Raw genomic sequence first — 21369 nt, 5'->3', positions numbered from 1 at the left:
TTACTCACTCAAAGTTTATTTTTACTCAAAGGAATCTGAGTTAAAAAGTACACAAGAACTCTCTATATTATCTTTGAAAGTCTTCTGTAAACCTAAAATAATTTCAACAAAGTGTAAAAATGAAGTAACCAATTTTTAAAAGATTATTTTGCAAATTAGAGTACACTTCAAATTAAAGCTGACCCATTAAACTCAATTTCTAAACCCACTTATTGCATGAATAAACTCAATTTCAATTAAGTTAGTTTGCGATAAGTGTATTACTACTTGCTCTTTGCATTTAATGATTTTTGGAGGGGAAGAGCAAAGAATGGAAGGTAACATTTGAGGGAAACTATTTGCATTTGGTATAACAAGCTTGTAGAAGCTTAAGGGAAATGACTGGAAAAGACTAGTAAAACAGAATGAAGATGAATTTAAAAGATTAAACTTATCATACTATCAGTATCCTAGAAACAGAGGAAATCTAGAAGGTTCCTTTTAGAAGGATAACAAGGACAACAATACAAAGGACCAAAAGAGGCAAGGAAAGAGTTAAAGGCTATCACAAAAGCCCATATTAGAGGTTCCCAAGTTTTCTGGGTTTACAAGGTCCTTACTGTATCAGTAATGTTTTCACAGGCGAAAAGAAATACCTAATCATTTTGCTTGAATAGTCAGGTCCAAACAGCTTAAGAAGGATGCATGTCCTAACAACTTGTGTTGAGCACAGCAAACAACATTAGAATCAGGTTGGACACTACCTTCTTCCTGTTTCACATAAATTTTCACATGGTACTTGCTTTTTGTCACAACAAAACTCAAAAACTCAGCTTCGTAAAAATATGGTAACACTGAAAGGAATATATAAATCTAACTTTCAAAATGAACTACCTCAAGCTAGTACTTTGTGTGGTTTCCAACAGATGTTGCTGTATTTCCCTCAACATTCTTAAGCATCTCTTGACAATACCTGTGAGTTCTCTGCTGTGCTTTAGAGGCTTTTCAATGCACAGTTTGAGAACCAGGCACCCTGGTAAAAGATGATCAAAGATGTTACCAAGGCAGTGGCAATAGAAAAACTGAAGTGAGAATTAAGGAATACTACAGAGGGAAAAAAAGAAGAAAAAGGTAGCAACTCTAGGTACGGCACCTCAAAGTATAACAGTTCGGGTACTTCAGAAACATCAAAACTTTTCTTCAAAAGAAAAAATATCATTTTGGGATGTCCCTGGTGGTCCAGTGGCTAAGACTCCAGGATCCCAATGCAGAGGGCCCAAGCTTCTATCCCACATGCCTCAACTAGAGATCCCATATGCTACAACCAAGACCAAGTGTGTGTGTGTGTGTGTGTTAGTCACTCAGTCATGTCCGACTCTTTGTGACCCCATGGACTGTAGTCCACCAGGCTCTTCTGTCCATGGGATTTCCCAGGCTAGAATACTGGAGTGGGTTGCCATGTTCTCCAAAGACCCAGTACAGTCAAATAAATAGATAAATATATTCTACCTTTAGCTATCCCCAGCAGTCCTTGTCTCTAAGGAAGAGAACAAACTATGTAGTCTTTTTTTTTAATGAATCAATGAACTTGTTCAAATGTTTTATTAATCTGACAGCTTTATATGTGGCACAGCTAAAGTACATCGCTCTCATTTTTAACACACACACACACATATTATAAAACAGCTGAATCAAAGGAAGAATATTCAATTTAAATTTTCAACTTAATAACTGCCACCTAATAACTGTCAAATACCTGAGAGAAAATCAAACGCGGTAGCTCTAAAACCTGACTTGTTGATTTTAGGCAATTGAGGAACTTCTAAAATGACAGACTTGCCAACACTCTTCCAGACCTACAGAATTAGAGGACTGTCTAAAGACCACAGAAATCTCTGTATTTGCACAGTGCTCCAGCAATTCTGAAATCAGTCAGTTTTGAGAGGAAATGGCTAAAACAGACCTGTCCAACAAAATCTTTTTTGATGATGGAAATTTTCCATATTTGCACTATCCAATATAGTAGCCCCTAGCCACATGTGGCCAGTGAGCACTTGAAATGTGGCTAATGTAACTGAGGAACTGAATTTTTAATTTAATTTAAATTTAGATGGAAGCAGCCACAGATGGTTAGTGGCTTCTGAATGGGACAACGTAGAACTTATTTCTCTTAAATATTTATTCTTCTAAATTTTCTGAGGTTCATCCTTGATTTAAACTAGATGATCAGAAAACAAGGCTGCTCAGCCATATTCTCTCATAAAGGGTCATTACAAAAGAGCCTTATAAACATTATCCAATTTAACAGTCTGAGACTTTCTATTGTAGTTTGAGACTTAATTCAATGTCATATTTTTTTTTTCATAATAAAAATTCTGCTTTAAGTTCTAAGAAACATCTTCACTGGATCATAGAGAAAGCAAGGAAATTTAAAAAAAAATCTACTTCTGCTTCATTGACTATGCAAAACTGTGGAAAATTCTTAAAGAGATGGGAATACCAGACCACTTTACCTGTCTCCTGAGAAACCTGTACGCAGGTCAAGAAGCAACAGCTAGAACCTTACAGAGAACAACTGACTGGTTCAAAATTGGGAAAGGAGTATGTCAAAATTGTATACTGTCACCCTGTTTATTCAACTTATATGCAGAATGCTGGGCTGGATGAATCACAAGCTGGAATCAAGATTGCTGGGAGAAATACCAACAATCTCAGACATGCAGATGATACCACTCTAAGGGCAGAAAGTGAAAGGGAACTACACAGCTTCTTGATGAGGGTGAAAGAAGACAGTGAAAAAGCTGGCTTGAAACTCAACATTCAAAAAAGGAAGATTATGGTATCTGGTCCCATGCTTCATGGAAACAGTTGGGAAAAAATAGAAGTAAGGATAGATTTTCTTGGGGCTCCAAAATCACTGCAGATGGTAACTGCAGCTATGAAATTAAAAGACACTTGCTCCTTGGAAGGAAATCTAAGACAAACCTAGATAGCATATTAAAAAGCAAGGATGACATTTTGCTGACACAGGTCTGTATGGTCAAAGCCATGATTTTTTTCAGTAGACATGTATGGATATGAGAGCTGGACCATAAAGAAGGCTGAGCAAGGAAGAATTGATGCTTTTTAACTGTGGTGTTGGAGAAGACTCTTGAGAGTCCCTTGGACTGCAAGGAGATTAAGCCAGTCAATCCTAGAGGAGATCAGTCCTGATTATTCATTGGAAGGACTGATGCTGAAGCTCAAACTCCAATATTTTGGCCATCTGATACAAAGAGCCAACTCACTGGAAAAGACCCCAATGCTGGGAAAGACTGAAGGCAAAAGAATAAGAGAGCAGCACAAGATGAGATGGTTAGACAGCATCACCGACTCAATGGGCATGAATTTGAGCAAACTCCGGGAGACAGTGAAGGACAAGGAAGCCTGGTGTAATGCAGTCCATGGGGTTGCAAAGAGTTGGATACAATGTAATAACTGAACAACAACAACAACAAAAGTCTCTGCAAATGATTTTGAGTATCTTCTTTAGCCAGAAGCAATACTCAGTGAGCCAATATGCTTCCCTTTTTGCCACAGCTGACAGTAAACTCAGAACCAAGTCCAGGGTCCAGTGGTAACTCCTCCTAAGTGCCTAGTAACATGTACTCTCTGCTCCTCTAAAACTACCTCTGTTCCAACTATAACCCTAAATTAGTCAACAAACTCTTTTGGATATTGTCAGAATATCAACTTTTACGTGATAAACTCTTTGTATTAAAGTCAATCTTTTGTTGTTGTTGTTATTGAGGCAATAAAGCCAATTTTTAGAAGGGTTTTTTAAGAAGCATTTCAATAATAACAACAGGATTAATAACATCACGAAACTTTTTAATAGATCAAACTTACCAAAGAAATTTTTTAGGTGTCTATTAGCAAGGCTGCCTAAAAATATCACTATAAGAGTGAAAAATAAGACACACATGTATGGCATTCTGCAGTAATTTTACTGTCCCCATTTCACAAACTCAGTTCCACTCCTTTTAAAAAATAAGCAGAATATGAACATCTCTACTGAACATTCAGTTAAAAACGTTTGTACATTTTTTCCTTTAGCACACTGGACTATTTTTACAACATGCAGTGAACTACTTCAGTGACTCTTTTGTTGAAATTTTCCACAAAATTAGAACACACTGATGCACCAATAGCACATTTCTAGAAATGCCTAATTTTAAGTTCCCTGAGCATCCAATTACAAAACTAGTGTGAAACTAAACTAAATCATAAGTGCAGAACATCTTCACATAATCCCTTAAAATTCATTTTAAAAACATACTACCAAAAGACACAATTTATTCCATGAGGTCATTATAAAAGTGATGGTAGAGAAAAAAAATTTAAAGAAAACTGACATAAAGAAATATATCCTAAATATTGTGAATAGTCACTATCAATGGACAGACAGACAGACACACACACACACATATGCTGGCAAGTTAATTCTACTCTGGAGGAACTAAGTTTCCTTAGCCATGTTCTTTAGCCAAAAATCACTTACTTTAACTGATTATCAAAAAAAAAAAAAAAAAGAAACATTATAAAACCATATGAACCCATTTTGCTCCAGAAGCAAAAATAAGCAGCTCCTTTCCCCTAAGAGCCAAACATTGTCAGAACTTAGTTCATTTCAGCACAGTGCTTCTGCTATCATGCTCCTTGGTTTACATCTCTCAGGTCACTCTAGCTTCTGTGCTAGTTCATCTTCCTCAAACACTCTTAAATCTTCAAGTCATACTTTCAGTCTTCTTCTCGATTACCCTACTGGTTTTCTCTAGTTGGTTCTTTTCACCATGTATTGCTTAAATAATTGGATAAAGACAACAGGCAACATTTACTGAGTGCCTACTGTATGTCAGGCACTGTTCTAACCACTTCACAAGTATTATCTCATTTAATCATCAAAACAACTTTATGCTGGAAGCACTGTTATTACTATTGCCATGTTACAGATGAGTTACTAAGAGATTAAGTAATTTGTCCAAGGCCACACAGCCAGAAAACACATGTTTTTTATCCATACACAGATCTGAATGCTCCTCAAAGCTATTTTAAAGTTTCTTCCATGGGGCTGGAGAGCAGGCACAGCGGGCTCTCCTCTATTGTTTATGCAGTCGAGACTACAGTAAGATTAAATTAATAGTTTGGAGGTTGGGCAGAGAGAAAACGAAAAGGTACTAGACTCTGCTGCTGCTGCTGGTAAGTCGCTTCAGTCGTGTCCGACTCTCTGCGACCCCACAGATGGCAGCCCACCAGGCTCCTCCATCCTTGGGATTCTCCAAGCAAGAACACTGGAGTGGGTTGCCATTTCCTTCTCCAATGAATGAAAGTGAAAAGTGAAACTGAAGCCGCTTGGTCATGTCCAACTCTCAGCGACCCCATGGACTGCAGCCTACCAGGCTCTTCTGTCCATGGGATTTTCCATGCAAGAGTACTGGAGTGGGTTGCCATTGCCTTCTCCACTAGACTCTAGATTCCACAAACATTAGCTGTAAGTAACTCCAATGATTTAGAGCAGAAGTTAATAAGCTTTCTTAAAGGACCAGATAATAAACATTTCCAACTGCAGTGAACCAGTCTATGTAACAACTACTCAACTCTGCCATTTAGTATGACAGCAGCCATAGATAATAAACAAATGGACACAGCCATATTCTAATAAAACTTTATTTACAAAAGAGGCAACTTGGATGAGGCCAAAGTAGCCAATGACTTAAGACGCATACTGAGTCAGGTGTAAAGACAGCTGTGACGTAAGCACTACAATATCCAACTATGGCATAAAGACAATCCACTATTTTCCTTAAACCATCACAAGTGAGTTTTGTACAACTGAACTTCACATAAAATAAGCATTTAAAATCTCAATAAAATACTACACATAAAAATTCCAATTTAAAAAAAATCAGTCCATGAAACACTAAAATAAAATTACTAACAAAGTAACAACTCAACTTATTCTCTATTAAGATTACACCTGGGTTTCCCAGGTTGCTCACTAGTAAAGAATCCACTTGCCAATGCAGGAGAAGCGGGGTTTAATCCCTAGGTCAAGAAGATCTCCTGGAGAAGGGAATGGCAACCCACTGCAGCGTTCAAGCCTGGAGAATCCCGTGGAGGAAGGAACCTGGAGGTGCTACGGTCCATGGGGTCTCAAAAGGGTCAAACACAACTTAGTGACTAAACAACAACAAAATTACATCTACCTCTGACAATTCATCAAGTGGAAAAGAAGACTGTTATTTTGTTTCAAAGAATAAGGTTTAAAATTCACATAAACTTGTCATAGAAAGTTTCAAAAATTAAAACTTTTTGCTCCACCTCTCTCTCATTCAGTAAGATTTCAGCACTGACTCCCTGTCTTAACCACTTCTCTTCCAATTACTCTCAGCTCCTCAGCAATTTCAAGAGCCACATAGATAACTTGTCCCTTAGCCTCTAAATTCCCTAATTGCCCTCTTCACTGCTAAAATTCTTTTCCTCCATTCCATCTCAACCACCAACTGCTATGGTCACACCCTAACAGTTACAAGTCTTCAAAGAGGAATGAAAGCCCCCAAGGGTATTGATACAAAAAGAAGATGGCCTATTTTACTTAAATTTATTTTAAAGAAAGAAGAGAAATTAAGGTATACTCATATTTAACATACAAAGCATATTAATTAAAAACACACTTAAGTTGTGTGTTTATTTTTTTAACTAATATGCAAAGGAGACCACCACCTATATATTGTCATTACTGTTAACCATATCCTCCAAAGTCAAGCATCTCACTCTCTTGCCTCCCAGTTTTCCAGCTCATTCACTCTGGTATCCCAATCCCAACAATTACTGAATCTTTTTAACATCTCACAGTTTTTATCCTCTTCACTTTTCTGTTGACCAGCCTATCTCTTATGTCCTTATTTTCCTCCTCTTCTATCCTATACTTCATGGTTCATCACTAAAACCACTCCTCATGCACTCCCAATTTCCTTGCCCTTCTTTTCCTCTGTTATATATTTCTGATATAACCCATCCCTGGTTAAATCCAAGTCTGCCTATTCCATGCCTGCATCCAAGCACTGAACATAACTGAATTAAAGTATGCAAACTTGCTGGTGCATTCACTTTAAATTAATGACCACAATGTTAAGAACATCCTCAGCATTACTTAGTAATCCTTCAACATTTCCCTACTCAATTCATTCTTGTTTTAACAATTTCAGACCTCCTCTCCTGTCCTTCAATAACTTTCTGTTACCTCACCCTTGGATGATGACCCCTAATATTATTTCCCTAAGAAAACAGAAACCAACAGAACAAAACATCTACATCCTCCCCCACCAAATCTACCAACCTAAATGCTTCATCCATGTCTGCTTCCCTCCTTGTAACAATGAATTGTCCCTGATTCTACTTAAATTCAAGGCTTCTCTGTAGCCCAGACTGTAAAGTATCTGCCTGTAATGCAGGAGACCCTGGTTCAATCCCTGGTTCGGGAAGATCCTCTGGAGACGGAAATGGCAACCCACTCAAGTATTCTTGCCTAGAGAATTCCTTGGACAGAGGAGCCTGCCAGGCTACAGTCCATGGGGTTGCAAAGAGTCAGACACGACTGAGCAACTGACACACACACTACTTTAAGTTCAGCCTTTCCATTTGTGTGCTGAATCCTGTTCCCTTTCTTTCTCCTGAAGTTAGTTCCTCTCCCAGCACATCATCAGTTTTTCCTTCTTTACCAACCATTTCCATCAGCATTAAAACATGCTGCAAAAAAAAAAAACATGCTGCAATATATTCCGTGTGAAAGGTACACCCTGACCTCTTGTCCCTCTCCAGGTACTCCAGTTCTCCATTTTGTAGCAAAATTTTCCAACAAAATTATCTCTACTGACTCTGTATCCACCTCCTTTTCTCTAACTCAATTTAATTATGCTGTCATCCCCATCATTCCACCCAAAGTGAAGTCAAAGTCGCTCAGTTGTGTCCGACTCTTTGTGACCCCATGGACTAGAAAGTCCATGGAATTCTCCAGGCCAGGATTCTGGAGTAGGTAGCCTTTCCCTTCTCCAGCGGATCTTCCCAACTCAGGGATCAAACCCAGGTCTCTCACATTGCAGGTGGATTCTTTACCAGCTGAACCAAAAGGGAAGCCTAAGAATACTGGAGTGGGTAGCCTATCCCTTCTCTAGTGAATCTTTCTAACCCAGGAATCGAACTGGGGTCTCCTGCATTGCAGGTGGATTCTTCACCAGCTGAGCTAACAGGGAAGACCCAGACCATTCCTCAATGTCATCAACTCTTTCCAACTTGCAAATCCAGTGGTCATCTTGCTCAACCTCTCAAAAGTATTTGACACAGTGAACCAATCTTCTCCTGATACATTTTATACTTCATTCCTTGGAAAGCACACATTCCAAATTTCTCTCCTACCTCACTACTGATTGTTATTAGTCTCCTTTGCTGGTTCTTCCTCTTCCTCCCCTCCTCTATATGTTGAAATGTCCCAAGGCTCAGACCTCAGTTCTCTTAATCTCTATGAGCACCACAGAAAATTGCCTATAGCCCTTTAGTTATAAATTCTATCTGTAAACTATGACTGACCTCTTCTCTCCCCTGAGCTCAAGATTCTTAAATTAACTGTCTAATTAAAATCTCCAGCTGGATGTCCCAAGCTCTAAGAAAGCAAAGCCAATTCTTGATTTCTCCTTCACAAACTTTCTCCTCCTGGGTGTTCCCCATTCCTGTAATTAGTACTACATTCATCTGGTTGCTCAGGCCAAAACCCTAGTCATTAGCGATCTCTCACTTTACATATCTAATCCATCATTAACTCCTGTCAACTACACCTTCAAGAAATTTATTTCTAGCCACATGGGTTTATACTGTTGTCAAAACTTATTGCACTATATACTTTAAATAGATACATCTTATTTATGTAAAAGTGTAAGTTATATTTCAATAAAGTGTGGTAGGAGCACGTGTATGTTACCAACATACATCCAGTCATTTCTCATCACCTCCACCATGACCTCTGCTACGTGGACTGCTACAATAGCATCTTAGCTTCTGTTTTTACTCAGAACAGTTCATATTTCACAAAGTATCCAGAATAATCTTTTTAAAATGTAAATCATATTACTTTCACACTCAAACCTCTCCAACGGCTTCCTATCACACTTAAAATCCAAAAGCCTTACCGTGACCTCAAGACCATATGCGTGGGGAATACATGTAAATCCATGGCTAATTCATTTCAATGTATGACAAAAACCACTGCAATGCTGTAAAGTAATTAGCCTCCAACTAATAAAAATAAATGGAAAAGAAAAAAAAAAAAAAAAAAAGACCATATGTGATCTAACCCCTACCTACTCAAACCTCACCTGTTACCATTTTACCCCTTGTCTACTGTGCTGCAGACACACCAACGTTCCAGACACTCCTAAAACACACCAAGCTTGTTCTCAATAATTATTATTTTTTAATGTATTTCAAAAGTTGGTTCTTTATAGCAAGGCAGATGTTCCTCTAATTCATTCCATTAGAGCAACAGAGAAATGCTTGCTTCAGTCACCCAAAGAAGTGGATTTGAATAAGTACTTATTAATGTAACTTGGCCTTCATAAACTCAAGCTAATATTCACAGTGCATGTAGCATTCTAATGTCCAAATGGAAAACTAACTTGGGATCAGTTACAGAGGGCCTGGAACATCAGATTAAGGAGTTCATATTTTATCCAACAGGCGAGCGTCACACACTTAAGCTCTGGAAAAAGCTACTTTTTCATTTTTCAAATCCTGAGGTCACAGCTGTGCGAAAACTTGTGGAATAACGGAGAAAATGAGGGGTTACTTTCAGGGATATAAACCCCTTTTTGTGCCTCTAGAATTCTGAACCATGTGATTGTGTCACCTATTTTAAAAATAAATTATAATTAAAGCTATATTTAAAAATTAAAAAAAGGAGTTCTTACATGACAGAAAAATCAGAAACCAACATATGTATGCCTTTTGGGGAAAAGTTTATGGTACTTTAAATACTTTTTAAAAGCTCATATAGAAGAAATATAAAAACAGATAAAATATGTTCACATATGTAGATGATACAGAGATATACACAGAAAATATAATACATTCTCATAACAGTTCTCATCATGTATTAGGGAGCTCCTATCAGAATTGAGTTCTGCAAACTAAATGATCATAACCACAATGTGCCAACTTTCAAGTAGTTTCCTTAAACAGCTGAATAGCCATTGACAGCTCATACAAGACTTCTCTCAGAAATCTAAAGTGCTGCAGGTGATATTTTTTAAAAAGAAAAACAGGAGAAGAAACAAATTAAGAGAGGAAAGACAGCATAGTCTCTTTGTCCCAGAGTCCTCTCTAGTGGCCAGTCTTACCACTTGCCAACAGCTACATCAGTTAAGTGAGATTAATAATTAAATGACTTGGGGACAACAATAAGAGAAGGGGAATATAAACACTTAACATCTTCAAATTTACTGGAGCCTCTACCTGGTTATGGAGTGATGAGGAACAGGACTTAACAGTATAGTATACTCTCAGATGAATAAGTCTTTCTGGTTTTTGTTCCTGACCTAACTTCTAGAGCCACTACATCAAGAAAGAATTATAAGTTAGACACTGTTGAGCTAAGGAAACATACTATGTTGGGCAAATGAAAAATACTATAAGACAGCAACAAAGAAAAGTGTAAGAAAGCAGAAACTCCAAACCCCTTAAATAGAATCCATCCTTTGATCAAGGGTAAAATGCTGTGAGTTTGCTCATGGCCTAGATCTTAAAGACGGCTTCCTGAAACCCTTACTTTCATCCTGTTACCTGTCACGGCCAGGTTCATAACCTACAGCCATAACAAGGGAACATGGAAAACATTTCTCCTCTCCTTAATCACAGAAATAACACATGTTCTTCCTAGGAAAACATATCCTAAACATATCCTAATTCCCATTAACCTCTTCCATCAACACACTACACCCTTCTTGAATCCTGAAGTTTCATCTTCATTCCCTTGAGTTTCAAATTCATGCAGAAATCAGTATACTTTATCCTGAAGTCATGAATAGGCACTTAGGCTGAAAATATTATTTTAAAATACTGTTTCTTAAACCTTAATATGCATGGTATAAAGAAAGTGAAAGTTGCTCAGTCATGCCCAACTCTTTGCGACCTCAAGGACTAGAGAGTCCATGGAATTCCCCAGGCTGGAATACTGGAGTGGGTAGCCTTTCCCTTCTCCAGGGGATCCTCCCAACCCAAGGATCAAACCCAGGTCTCTCACATTGCAGGCAGATTCTTTAGCAGCTGAACCACAAGGGAAGCCCAAGAATACTGGAGTAGGTAGCCTATCCCTTCTCCAGGGGATCTTCCTGAACCAAGAATCAAATTGGGGTCTCCTGCATTGCAGGCAGATTCTTTATCAACTGAGCTATCAGGGAAGCCAAGGGATGGATCTCATTAAAATGCAGATTCTGATTCAGTGAGTCCAGGGCAGGGCCTGAGGGACAGCAGTTCTAACAGATTCATTCCCAGGCTTTGCAAATTCTCCTGTTTCTCAGAAAACACTTGGAGTAGCAAGGTTCTAAAAGGTATGGCACGTGTATACAGTTTACTTACAAAGGCACAATCCTAATGCTGGCTGTTCTTTTTATAGTTTATTCCTTCTTCTCTAATGTATATTAGATCTATTTTCTTATCCTCTCAACACCTGCAATTTATCTTCAAAGCCTCTTTCCCTTTACTCAATTGGCATCTATAAATTGCCTTCCTCTCCTTTTATTTTTCCATACCCTCAAAACAATACCTAAAATTATATAAAACTGAAAAAATGTATGTTCTTACTATGTGTCTCAAGTCCATTTTTATTCTTATGTCCTTTAGATTCTAATTCAGCATACATATTCAGTAATTTAAAAATTCTTGCAAGCATCAAAATGAGGCATGAAAAATAAAAAAAGAGAGCTACAGGATTTAAGTATAGAAATCTGGCCTAACCTGTATTTATCAAAAGGACCCTGTGCAGAGTAAAGCAAAAAGAATATTAACTAAAACTTATTACAACAAATTTTTATATAATGAAAATTTTTAAAGCTCTATCTAAGGATTCACTTATAAATAAAATTCCAGTACATCAAACAAATATATTATTCTTTGGGCACTGTCACCTTGTTAACTTTAAACTTTAAACTGTATTTTTAAATGAGATGGGGGGAAATGCAAAATATTTAGAACTACACATCTAAAAATTCTACAATATCCAAATGCTTCTTGTGTTAAGGCCAGACCTTATCATAAAGACCTAATTTAATAGGTATACCATAATGTCCAACCCTAAAAGTAATTGAGCCATCTATTCATCAATAATCAAGTTAAATTTCATTCTTGGCTTTTACCTTGAGACACATTAACAATAACATACATATTTCTCAAGGAAAAATAAAAACCCAGGAATGATGCAAACTGTGGGGAAGAAACTCGTGTTGTAAATAAAGAATCACCTGATATGTTCTATTTCCCTTAAGAAAAGAGATTCAAATTTAACCATCTTATAGTTGATGCCCCCAGTATAAGACGAAGTTGAGAATAACTTGTAATCAAGAACTTCCTCATGTATTCCCTAGCTGAGTTAGTAGCACACTAGTCCTCCAAGCCAGAAACTTGGATGTCAACCCAGACCTTTCCCTCTCCCTTGTCCCCATCCTTTTCAGACCCATACTGAAATGACCATTAAGTATTATCCATTTTGGGGCATAAGTGTCTCTATTCTATTCTACTCTATTCTATTCTACTCTACTCTGTTCTCCCCACTTTCTCTGCCACTGCCTTAGTCTAAACCTCTTCTCTCACCTTACCTATTGCAATAGCTACCCTACCGTCACAACCTCTAGTTACCCTTTCCACTATGATCCTTACTTCACACTGTCATCCAAATGATTTTCCAGAACGAAAATCTAAAGTCAGGGTTCCCTGGTGACTCAGACGGTAGAGAATTCACCTGCGACACAGAGACCCGGGTTCGACCCCTGGGTTGGGAATATTCTCTGGAGAAGGGACCGGCTACCCACTCCAGTATTCTTGCCTGGAGAATTCCATGGACAGAGGAGCCTGGCAGGCTTCACTCCATTAGTTCGCAAAGAGTTGGATAGGACTGAGCGACTAACACTTTCACTTTTCTTCAAACCTAAAGTCTCTTCCGCTCAAAACCTTTTAGTATCTCTCCATTACCCACAGAATAAAGTCCAAGGCATGTATAACAGCACTTCACTCCTGCCTGCCTCTAAAACAACATAGCCCACTGCATTCCTCCCACTTTAAGGCCCATCATTATCCAGTTACACTGCATGAACTTCCGGCATACCACACACATCCATGCTTTTGCATAAGCAGCCATTATCATCTAGAATATCCTTCATTTCTTCCCCTTTAGCTTCCTGGCCAATTATTATGAACCTTTCAAAACTCAACTCGGTTCCCAGAAAGTAGGATCCCATACCTACCCTACCCTTAAAGAGTTATTTCCTTCTCTGCTAACTTTATAAGTAAAAATGGCATTTGTTGAGCATTTACTACGTGCCTGACATTGTTCCAAGCATTTTACATGTCTTAACTCATTTAATCTTCACAATAACCCTTTTTTTTTTCCCCCACAATAACCCTTTCTGTGAAGTAATACCATTATTACCTTTCTCAACATGAAAATTATCTCAGAGGAGAAAATAACCTGTACCCAAGAACATCTAACTGTTAGGGGATAGAGATAATTAAGATCCCTACATCATACATATTTATATTATTGTACCTATCACAGAGACTTCATTTACATGACCTGTCATTGCCCTAGACTCCTTGAGGGTGAACTCCTTGAGGGTGGGGATTATTTCATATTCAACTCTAAAGCTACAGAGCCTAGTATAAAGTAGGTAATCAATACATGCACTTCTTGAGTTGCACATGAAATAACATTCTAACAAGTTTAAGAGAAAAGCATTTGGAAACTAGTTTCCAAATAAATATTCAGATATGTTTTAAGAGTTCTAGAGTAGAGCAAGTTGTTTTTCATCTTATAAAAAGAGAGATTAATACAGACATGAGATTACAGTCTGTGTGAATAATGAAATGAACTTATTTTTGCAGTAATACTGCTTAATCACCGCAATAAATCAAAACCCAAAATACCATTTTCTTAAGATTAACTTTTTTCCTCTAATAAGAATAGTAGTAGTTTAGTTGCTAAGTCGTGTCCGACTCTTGCAACCCCATGGACTATAGCCTGCCAGGCTCCTCTGTCCATGGGATTCTCTAGGCAAGAATACTGGAGTGAGTTGCCATTTCCTTCTCTAGGGGATTTTCCTGATCCAGGGATCGAACCCAGGTCTCCTGCATTGTAGGGAGATTCTTTATGAGCTGAGCTACAAGGGAAGCCCAATAAGAATTCCTCTTGCTTATCATTCAGGGCAGTGAAAAGAAAGCCCTAAATTTACTTTGCTCAAGTGGAAAGCAGCAAATCATAGACCAGCACTACTAATTGCTTCCTTAAGTCTGGCCAAGAAATGTATCCATTAGGCAATTAAAACAAAATACAGTTGCCTGACTAAGCATATAACAAAAGAATTTCTAAGGTTGTGTGGACTGGCATTCTATTAATCAGATAATGAAAAATTCTTTATTTTAAGCAAAAGAAAAAAAAACAGACCAGCGCCACCCTACAAAAATAGATTTCTGTATTAAAACTCTATTGAAACATAGACATACGTGTTAATCAAAATATATGCATATGTTTACAATATTTCAATAGGCATTTTCACATCTCCTTAAAATTACAAAAATCAAAGTTATCCTAACACTAATGATGCAAGACCTCAAGACCGAGTCCTCTATACTTGGTGTGCTCTCATAGTAACAGTCCTCTGAGCCACACTGAAGTGCAGTAATTAAAACCCACAGGAATGGTACCAGCAGCAACAGCGCACACCATAGTACTTGTGAGAGTCATCTGCACCCCGCCCAGCTTTTACACACTTGTGCACTGCAGAAAGGTAAACCCGCTGTCAGAAGCAGCAGGGTTTAGGCCACAGCACAGCAAACTCTACACCCAGGCACTCTTACCATTTCTTGGTACATTCAACCATCAGTTCCTGGTAGGAGGCCACAAACTGGAACTTGGATGCATGTTTTCCCACACGCTGTAGTCTCTTCCAAACTGAAGCCATGATGATCAGTCAAAACAGTGGAGCAGTTCTGGGTTAGCAACACAGCAGCTTTAACAAAGCAGAAGGTCCAAAGCAAAGGAGCTTTGCATGTATGTCTGTACTTTAAAAAACTCAACTACAACTTGAAATGATGTTTGGGGTCCATAAAGTCTTCTCCCTGTTTCACAGGGTAAATCCCATCCTAGATGAATGGCCCAGTCAAGAAGAGTATCACACACATGACAGGATGAGTGAGAGGAGGTTCCCTCATGGAGACATCACCATTCCACCTCGGGTCTATATGATATGTATTCTGGAGGACTGAAAAGCAAAACAAAGAGAAAAAAAATGAGAAGAGAAGCATAAGAAGTGACTAACCACCCACGTCAGATAACACTGCAACAGACGACCCCAGTTCTGAAGCATGTTTTTCAAACAATGAAACAAAACACTAACCTCAAAAGCCAGTAACATCAAGGATGCAAGACACCAAGGAAGAAACTGCAACTCACACCACAGACGTGGAGCAACACATCAGGTAATCAGCATCAACAATTGAGAGGCGAAAGCCGGGGCCCTACCTCCTCCTCCTAGCATCACAGAAGGGTGAGCAGAGCGGGAAAGTCTAGAGATGCTGCTTAACGTCCACCGCCAGTCAGAGGAAGGAGTGGAGTATTTTAAAATAAACTTTATTTTTCAGGTGATAATTAATAGCTCTAAGTCCTAAAATAAGTGCGTGAAGCAAATTAAGGAGCGGGGACGAATGTTGCTGCTGAGTCGGAGGGGGAAACGGATGGGAAAAGAGTGGAGGGAAATCTCAAGACAGAGAGAGGGCAGTGTCCCGGCTCCAGGCCACTTGGGCTCTCCTTCACCTTCGCTGCCAACCGGAGGGAAATGGAAACTCCTGCCTGGGCGTGAAGCGATGACCAAAGAGGCAAGTGCACGGTGCGGGGTGCGGTGCCTCCCTCCCCCATCCTCAGGGAAGAGTCCGCCGGAGCCGCCTCTCCTCCCGCACACAGCCCAGACCCCTGCCCCCAGCGGAGGCAGGCGGTGGCTCGCCAGCCGTCCCTGTCACCCAGGCGATGCCAGAAGACCCCAGCCCGGTACCCGAGCCCCGGCCCCGCAGCACGTCCACTCCCGCCCCCTCCTCACACCTCTAATCCCGCTGTCGGGCTGAGCCTGGCCCGGTTCCCTCCTCAGCGCCGCTCCTCCGTCGCCGCCGCAGCAGAAGCCGCCGCCGCCGCCACCGAGTCCTCCATCCCCGCCGGAGCCACATGGAACAGCCGAGCCAGCAGCGGCGCTCCCGGGAGCCGGGGTCTGCAGCCCCTCAGGCGGACAGCGCGCCTCACGCCCGCCCCCTCCCGGACGCAGTAGCCCCGCGACCGTCCCCCACCCTACAAAACCCTGCCAGAGCCGCCGCTCAGCGCCCAGCACCCCCTCCCCCGCCTTTCTCCTCCGCCACCATCATCATTACCTCCCCCGCCGCACCTCTCACACTAACCCTACCCACGGCGGCTCAACCTCCGTCCGCCCCGCCGCCATTGGCTGGGTCCCGCGCTTGCCCCGCCCACCTCGGCGACCGGGCCTTTGAGGGGCAAGGGCGTCTCATTGGCCGAGCAGGGTGCCCATCACAGAGCTCCACCCTCCCCTAGTTCTGGAGGTGTTTTTCCGCCAGGCGGAACGCGGCGTACAATCTACCCTTCTTTAAAAAAAAAAAAAATTGGAACCCTCTATGGACAATCCCTCCCATTCCTCTGATTGGCTTCAAGAGGGAAGAGCTAGGTGGGAGGAGTGGAGAGTGTTTATAGTGATCAGGAAGGTGGTTGCTGAAGGTGGATGTCGGTCAAAGGTGCTGGGCGGGGTTTATAGCTGGAATCAGAGCGGAGCCCGGGACTGGCTTCTCTGCAGCTGTGAGCTGTGGAGCTGCTGTGGTTTTCTCGTCCAGTTCTCTCCTGTCCCCACCCTAGGAGTTGGGTGTGCCCTCTCTGCCGCTAGCTGCGCACAGAGCCTTGGTTTAACCTCCTGGGATTTTTCCTCTGACCAACTGTAAGGACCTGGCTAAGCCCCTGCCAAACATTAGATCTGCTGGTCCTTAATGAACCAGATTCGATAACCAAAAGTGAAGTAGCTCAGTCGTGTCCGACTCTTTGCGACCCCGTAGACTGTAGCCTACCAGGCTCCTCCGTCCATGGGATTCTCCAGGCAAGAATACTGGAGTGGGTTGCCATTTCCTTTTCCAGGGGATCTTCCCGACCCAGGGATCAAACCCGGGTCTCCTGCATTGCAGGTGGACGCTTTACCCTCTGAACTACTAGGGACATAAAATGTTCACGCTGCGATTTCTTCTTGTTATAATTCTTAAACGTTTTCATGAATCCTAGTTTCTCCTCTTCGCTATCGATCTTTTTCTCTCTCTCAGATGAGTTTCGGAGGGTTAGCATATAAAAAGAGTGGTTATGGGCAAAGGGGAGGATGAAACAACCTAAGGAGTGTGTGAGGACAGGGGCACTTAACCTTGTTAAAGGAGCCAAGGACCCTTTTCAGAACGGTGATGAAAGGTATGCCTATTTTACCGAGGAGAAATAGGTCCTATCCTAAGACAAAAATTTGCTTTCAATTAGGTAGTCCACAGACCTCCGGTTTAGAGAAAGAAGTCAAACAATGAACTTCGGGGGGAATCTCAGCGTTTGAGGAAGAAGTAGGGTGGTAAGGAGACAGGAGGGAATGGTCACAGAAGTAGCAGCACCCTAGAAGCAATGGGTCAATTGAGAAAAAGAGGGAAACTAACTTATGAAAAGAAAACAAGCAAGATGAGTCCTGGAAATAATTAGAGCACATTCTTAATCTTATTAAGCATAGAGAGCAGGATGTGTGGACAAAATAGCTTGAAAGGTGTTACCATCTAGGGAAGGATTCTTTTAAGGTCAGGAAGGAGGGCAGTGATGGGTGAGAGTTGAGCTCATCTGTAGCCATGGGGAGGCAAGAGAAAGGAGAGACTGAAGAATCAGCATAGATTGGGAGACATAGAAGGCTTGAATCCAGTATCTAATTCCATTTCCATTTGCATGCAATAAAGAAAGTGATCTAATAATATTACAAGAACACAGTGCACATTTTACAGAAAAGGGCATAGATATCACTTATTTTGCTGTAGTCTTAATTTTAAAATATGAAAGATAACCGTAATAATTATATTGATTCTGATTTTGTGTACATCTTAAAGTTCTCTCCTGTCCTTCCTGAGTAGCTTACTAAGTCACTGTAACCTACATCTATTATGATCTCATATAGTGATACATTCTGCATCATTAACAGACTCTTAAGTGTATGGATTTTTTAATGGCTAATTTATAGAAATGGTCATAACCTATTTTAATCTGTGATGTCTTTCAGGAACAACCCACATGATAATCAAGTGGGGTTTGCATCCTATTTTTTATTATTCTTCTTCAGAAATTCACAGACTTTCTCATGTGGTTATTCTGGTTTCATTTAATACTTTCCCTTCCTAAAAAGGAAGAGGGGACTTCCCTGGTGGTCCAGTGGTTAAGACTCCATACTGCCATTGCAAGCAGCACAGGTTTGATCCGGAAGAAGAACAAGCACACACACACAAACTGTTTTTAAAATAAGAAGGAGAAGGAGTGTGTGGGACCCTAGGGAATCTTTCTCAAGTTGGGGAAAACTTCAAGAAACTAAGAAAGAGTTTCTTAAATGATAGTTCTTCTTTTTAGGGTAAGTATTTCTCTTGGATATAAACTCGTCTTTTTCATCCTAGCTGCAAAAGTAGCTAAGAGCCCAAGTTTAGAAATGGAGGAATTAAAAACAGACCTTAACCCTGTTGCTAAGCTCAAGTTCATAGGCTCCTGGAGACCCCAGAGTAGCTACTTCTTCCCTCATGACTTTTTTTTTTTTTTTAATAACCTGTTTGCTAACTAAATTTATTGGAGAACCTTAAATATAGAATATTTTAAGATCTTTCTATCCACTTAGCTGATAGGGAGTACCAACTGAGTATTGATCGCATGAAATGTTATTAATGGCACATAAAAGGAACAGTCCCTGCTCTCAAAGAATTTTCAGAAACAGATGTTCAATATACACGCAGGAAATTAACACAAATCACTTCACCTCTCTAAGTCCCAGTTTCTTATTCTGTCAAACAAATCATCACGCTTCCTTTCTGGGATGTTGAGAAGATGGAAGATAAGTATGTAAAGTGCCTGATGTACAGTAAACAGTCAATAAATAGCAATTAATAATGTACATCATTGTATTTTTTAGCAGAGTCAAAAATAATACACAATAAACATAAAAATTGACCTTCAAGAATAACTTGGGCAATACTTAGTTGTTACCAAACATTGCTACCTCAAGGAATAACAAATCTCAAAATAAACTACTTTCAACATTATTTGTCTTCCATTAAACTCAGTGATTACTTAGAGTGGAACACCAATAGCCTATGTATACACAGAAATTTTTAATAATTACTAAGAATTCAATTAGCCCCAATCCCCATGACCACCTTCCATGCCATATATCATCTGAGATCTTTTGGCATTCTAGAAATTACCTTTTACTTAAGGTTCCCATTTCTCCTACCTACCAGTATGTACCAGTAAGTACATCCTACTGACCCTCGCCCCTTCCAAACTGTGTTTCTGCCTCTTTCTAAATCCCTGTCTTGATTTATCATCTCCTTTCATCCCAGGCTTAATCTGCATGTTATACACCTGTGGATATAAGTAACTTTAATTGTCCTGTCCATTTGACCCAGATGTTGACTGCAAAATGTTACAGCTGTTTTACTTAAAAGATTCAATATTTAAAACAATTTCTATATTGCCTTTATATATCACCAAGCTTACAGTGAAAATAAAATATAAAAAAAATAGAAAATGCCACCCCAAAATTTCAAATCCTTTGTGCCATGACAGTTTTGAAATGATAGAAATTATTTTCATTGAAGCAGCTTTGCCAGTTAACCCCCTAAATGGAGATTCTGGTCTATGAAATGCAACCATAGGCTTGAATTATTATCATGCCTGGTAATAAAATTCTTATCCTTGGGTTTTACAGTTTTTGCAGTAAAAAATTGTCAGCGGTATTATTGCAGGATTTAACTACTAATAGAACTTAACTGTGCCTTAGTCATAGTAATAAGATTTACCTGCAACAATAGCACTGCACTGCAGATTTTTGCATTGTGTTTTCCAGTTACCATAGCAGCTATACAATACACAACAATATTACTGCAATTTTTAACTGCTAATAAAATTACTATTTCTTTTATGCCCATAACAAACAAACTTCTTCTGACAATCCTACAGCAATATTTATACCCTTAAAAAACTCACTGTGGCAGGCTGATACTTTTGAAATATTAACTGAGGTTTTTGTAGTAGTTGTTTTTTCGAGTATTCTTTTTATCCTGTGGCCTTTCTCCTCCTATACCCCACCCAAAGACACCTGCAGCATCATGTTAGTGTTAGTTGCTTGGTTGTGTCCAACTGCTGTGACGCCATGGACTGTAGCCTGCCAGGCTCCTCTGTCCATGGGATTCTCCAGGCAAGAATACTAGAGTGGGTAGCCATTCCTTTTTCCAGGGGGATCTTCCCAACCCAAGGATCAAACTCGAATCTCCTGCATTGCAGGCAGATTCTTTACCGTCTGAGCCACCATGGAAGCTCCATATCCACCCTCAGATAGACTGGGTTTTGCTTATTGTTTCAGGAAAGTGGTATAACAGAATGTAAGGAAACAGGGAATTTCTCCTTGTTTTTCAGTTTCAGAACCCAAGCCCTTTAGGGGGTAATGAAATATATCCAGTTAGAGACCTGTACTGTTCAATATGATAACCTATACCTATATGTGACTACTGAACATTTGAAATGTGGCTAGTTGAAATTGAGATGGACTGTCAGTATAAAACACACACCAATTTCAAAGACTTAGTATGTACAAATGAAGAGGATATATCTTATTTAAAATTTTTCTATTGACTGCCTATTGAAATGATAATATTTTAAATGTATTAGATAAAAAAGACATTAAAAATTAATTTCATTCATTACTCTTTTAATGTGGCTACTGGAATAATTTTAATTATACATGTGGCTTGCCTTATTTTCCTATTGGACAGTGCTGGTAT

At 39.7% G+C, this 21369-nt stretch overlaps 1 protein-coding gene across 7 annotated transcripts in view; it reads right to left on the bottom strand.

Moving 5' to 3' along the window:
• Positions 1-21369, bottom strand: part of EHBP1 (EH domain binding protein 1) — a 373028-nt gene that overhangs the window by 327647 nt on the left and 24012 nt on the right. For 3 of the 7 annotated variants that reach the window (XM_070480131.1, XM_070480121.1, XM_070480143.1), the window contains exons 1-2: positions 16370-16583; positions 15133-15536 (exon numbers count right to left, since the gene is read on the bottom strand). In XM_070480131.1, coding sequence (XP_070336232.1) covers positions 15133-15236 — 104 coding nt within the window. In that variant the 5' untranslated portion in view covers positions 15237-15536; positions 16370-16583. Of the gene's footprint in view, positions 1-15132; positions 15537-16369; positions 16585-21369 lie in introns of those variants that run through there. The other 4 variants (XM_070480100.1, XM_070480112.1, XM_070480136.1 and 1 more) reach the window with 3 other exon arrangements.

This window comes from Odocoileus virginianus, chromosome 2 (genome assembly GCF_023699985.2).
Source record: "Odocoileus virginianus isolate 20LAN1187 ecotype Illinois chromosome 2, Ovbor_1.2, whole genome shotgun sequence".
Lineage (NCBI taxonomy): Eukaryota > Metazoa > Chordata > Mammalia > Artiodactyla > Cervidae > Odocoileus > Odocoileus virginianus.
The sequence above is the reverse complement of the archived record's forward strand: the minus strand, read 5'-3'. Positions and strand labels throughout refer to the sequence as shown.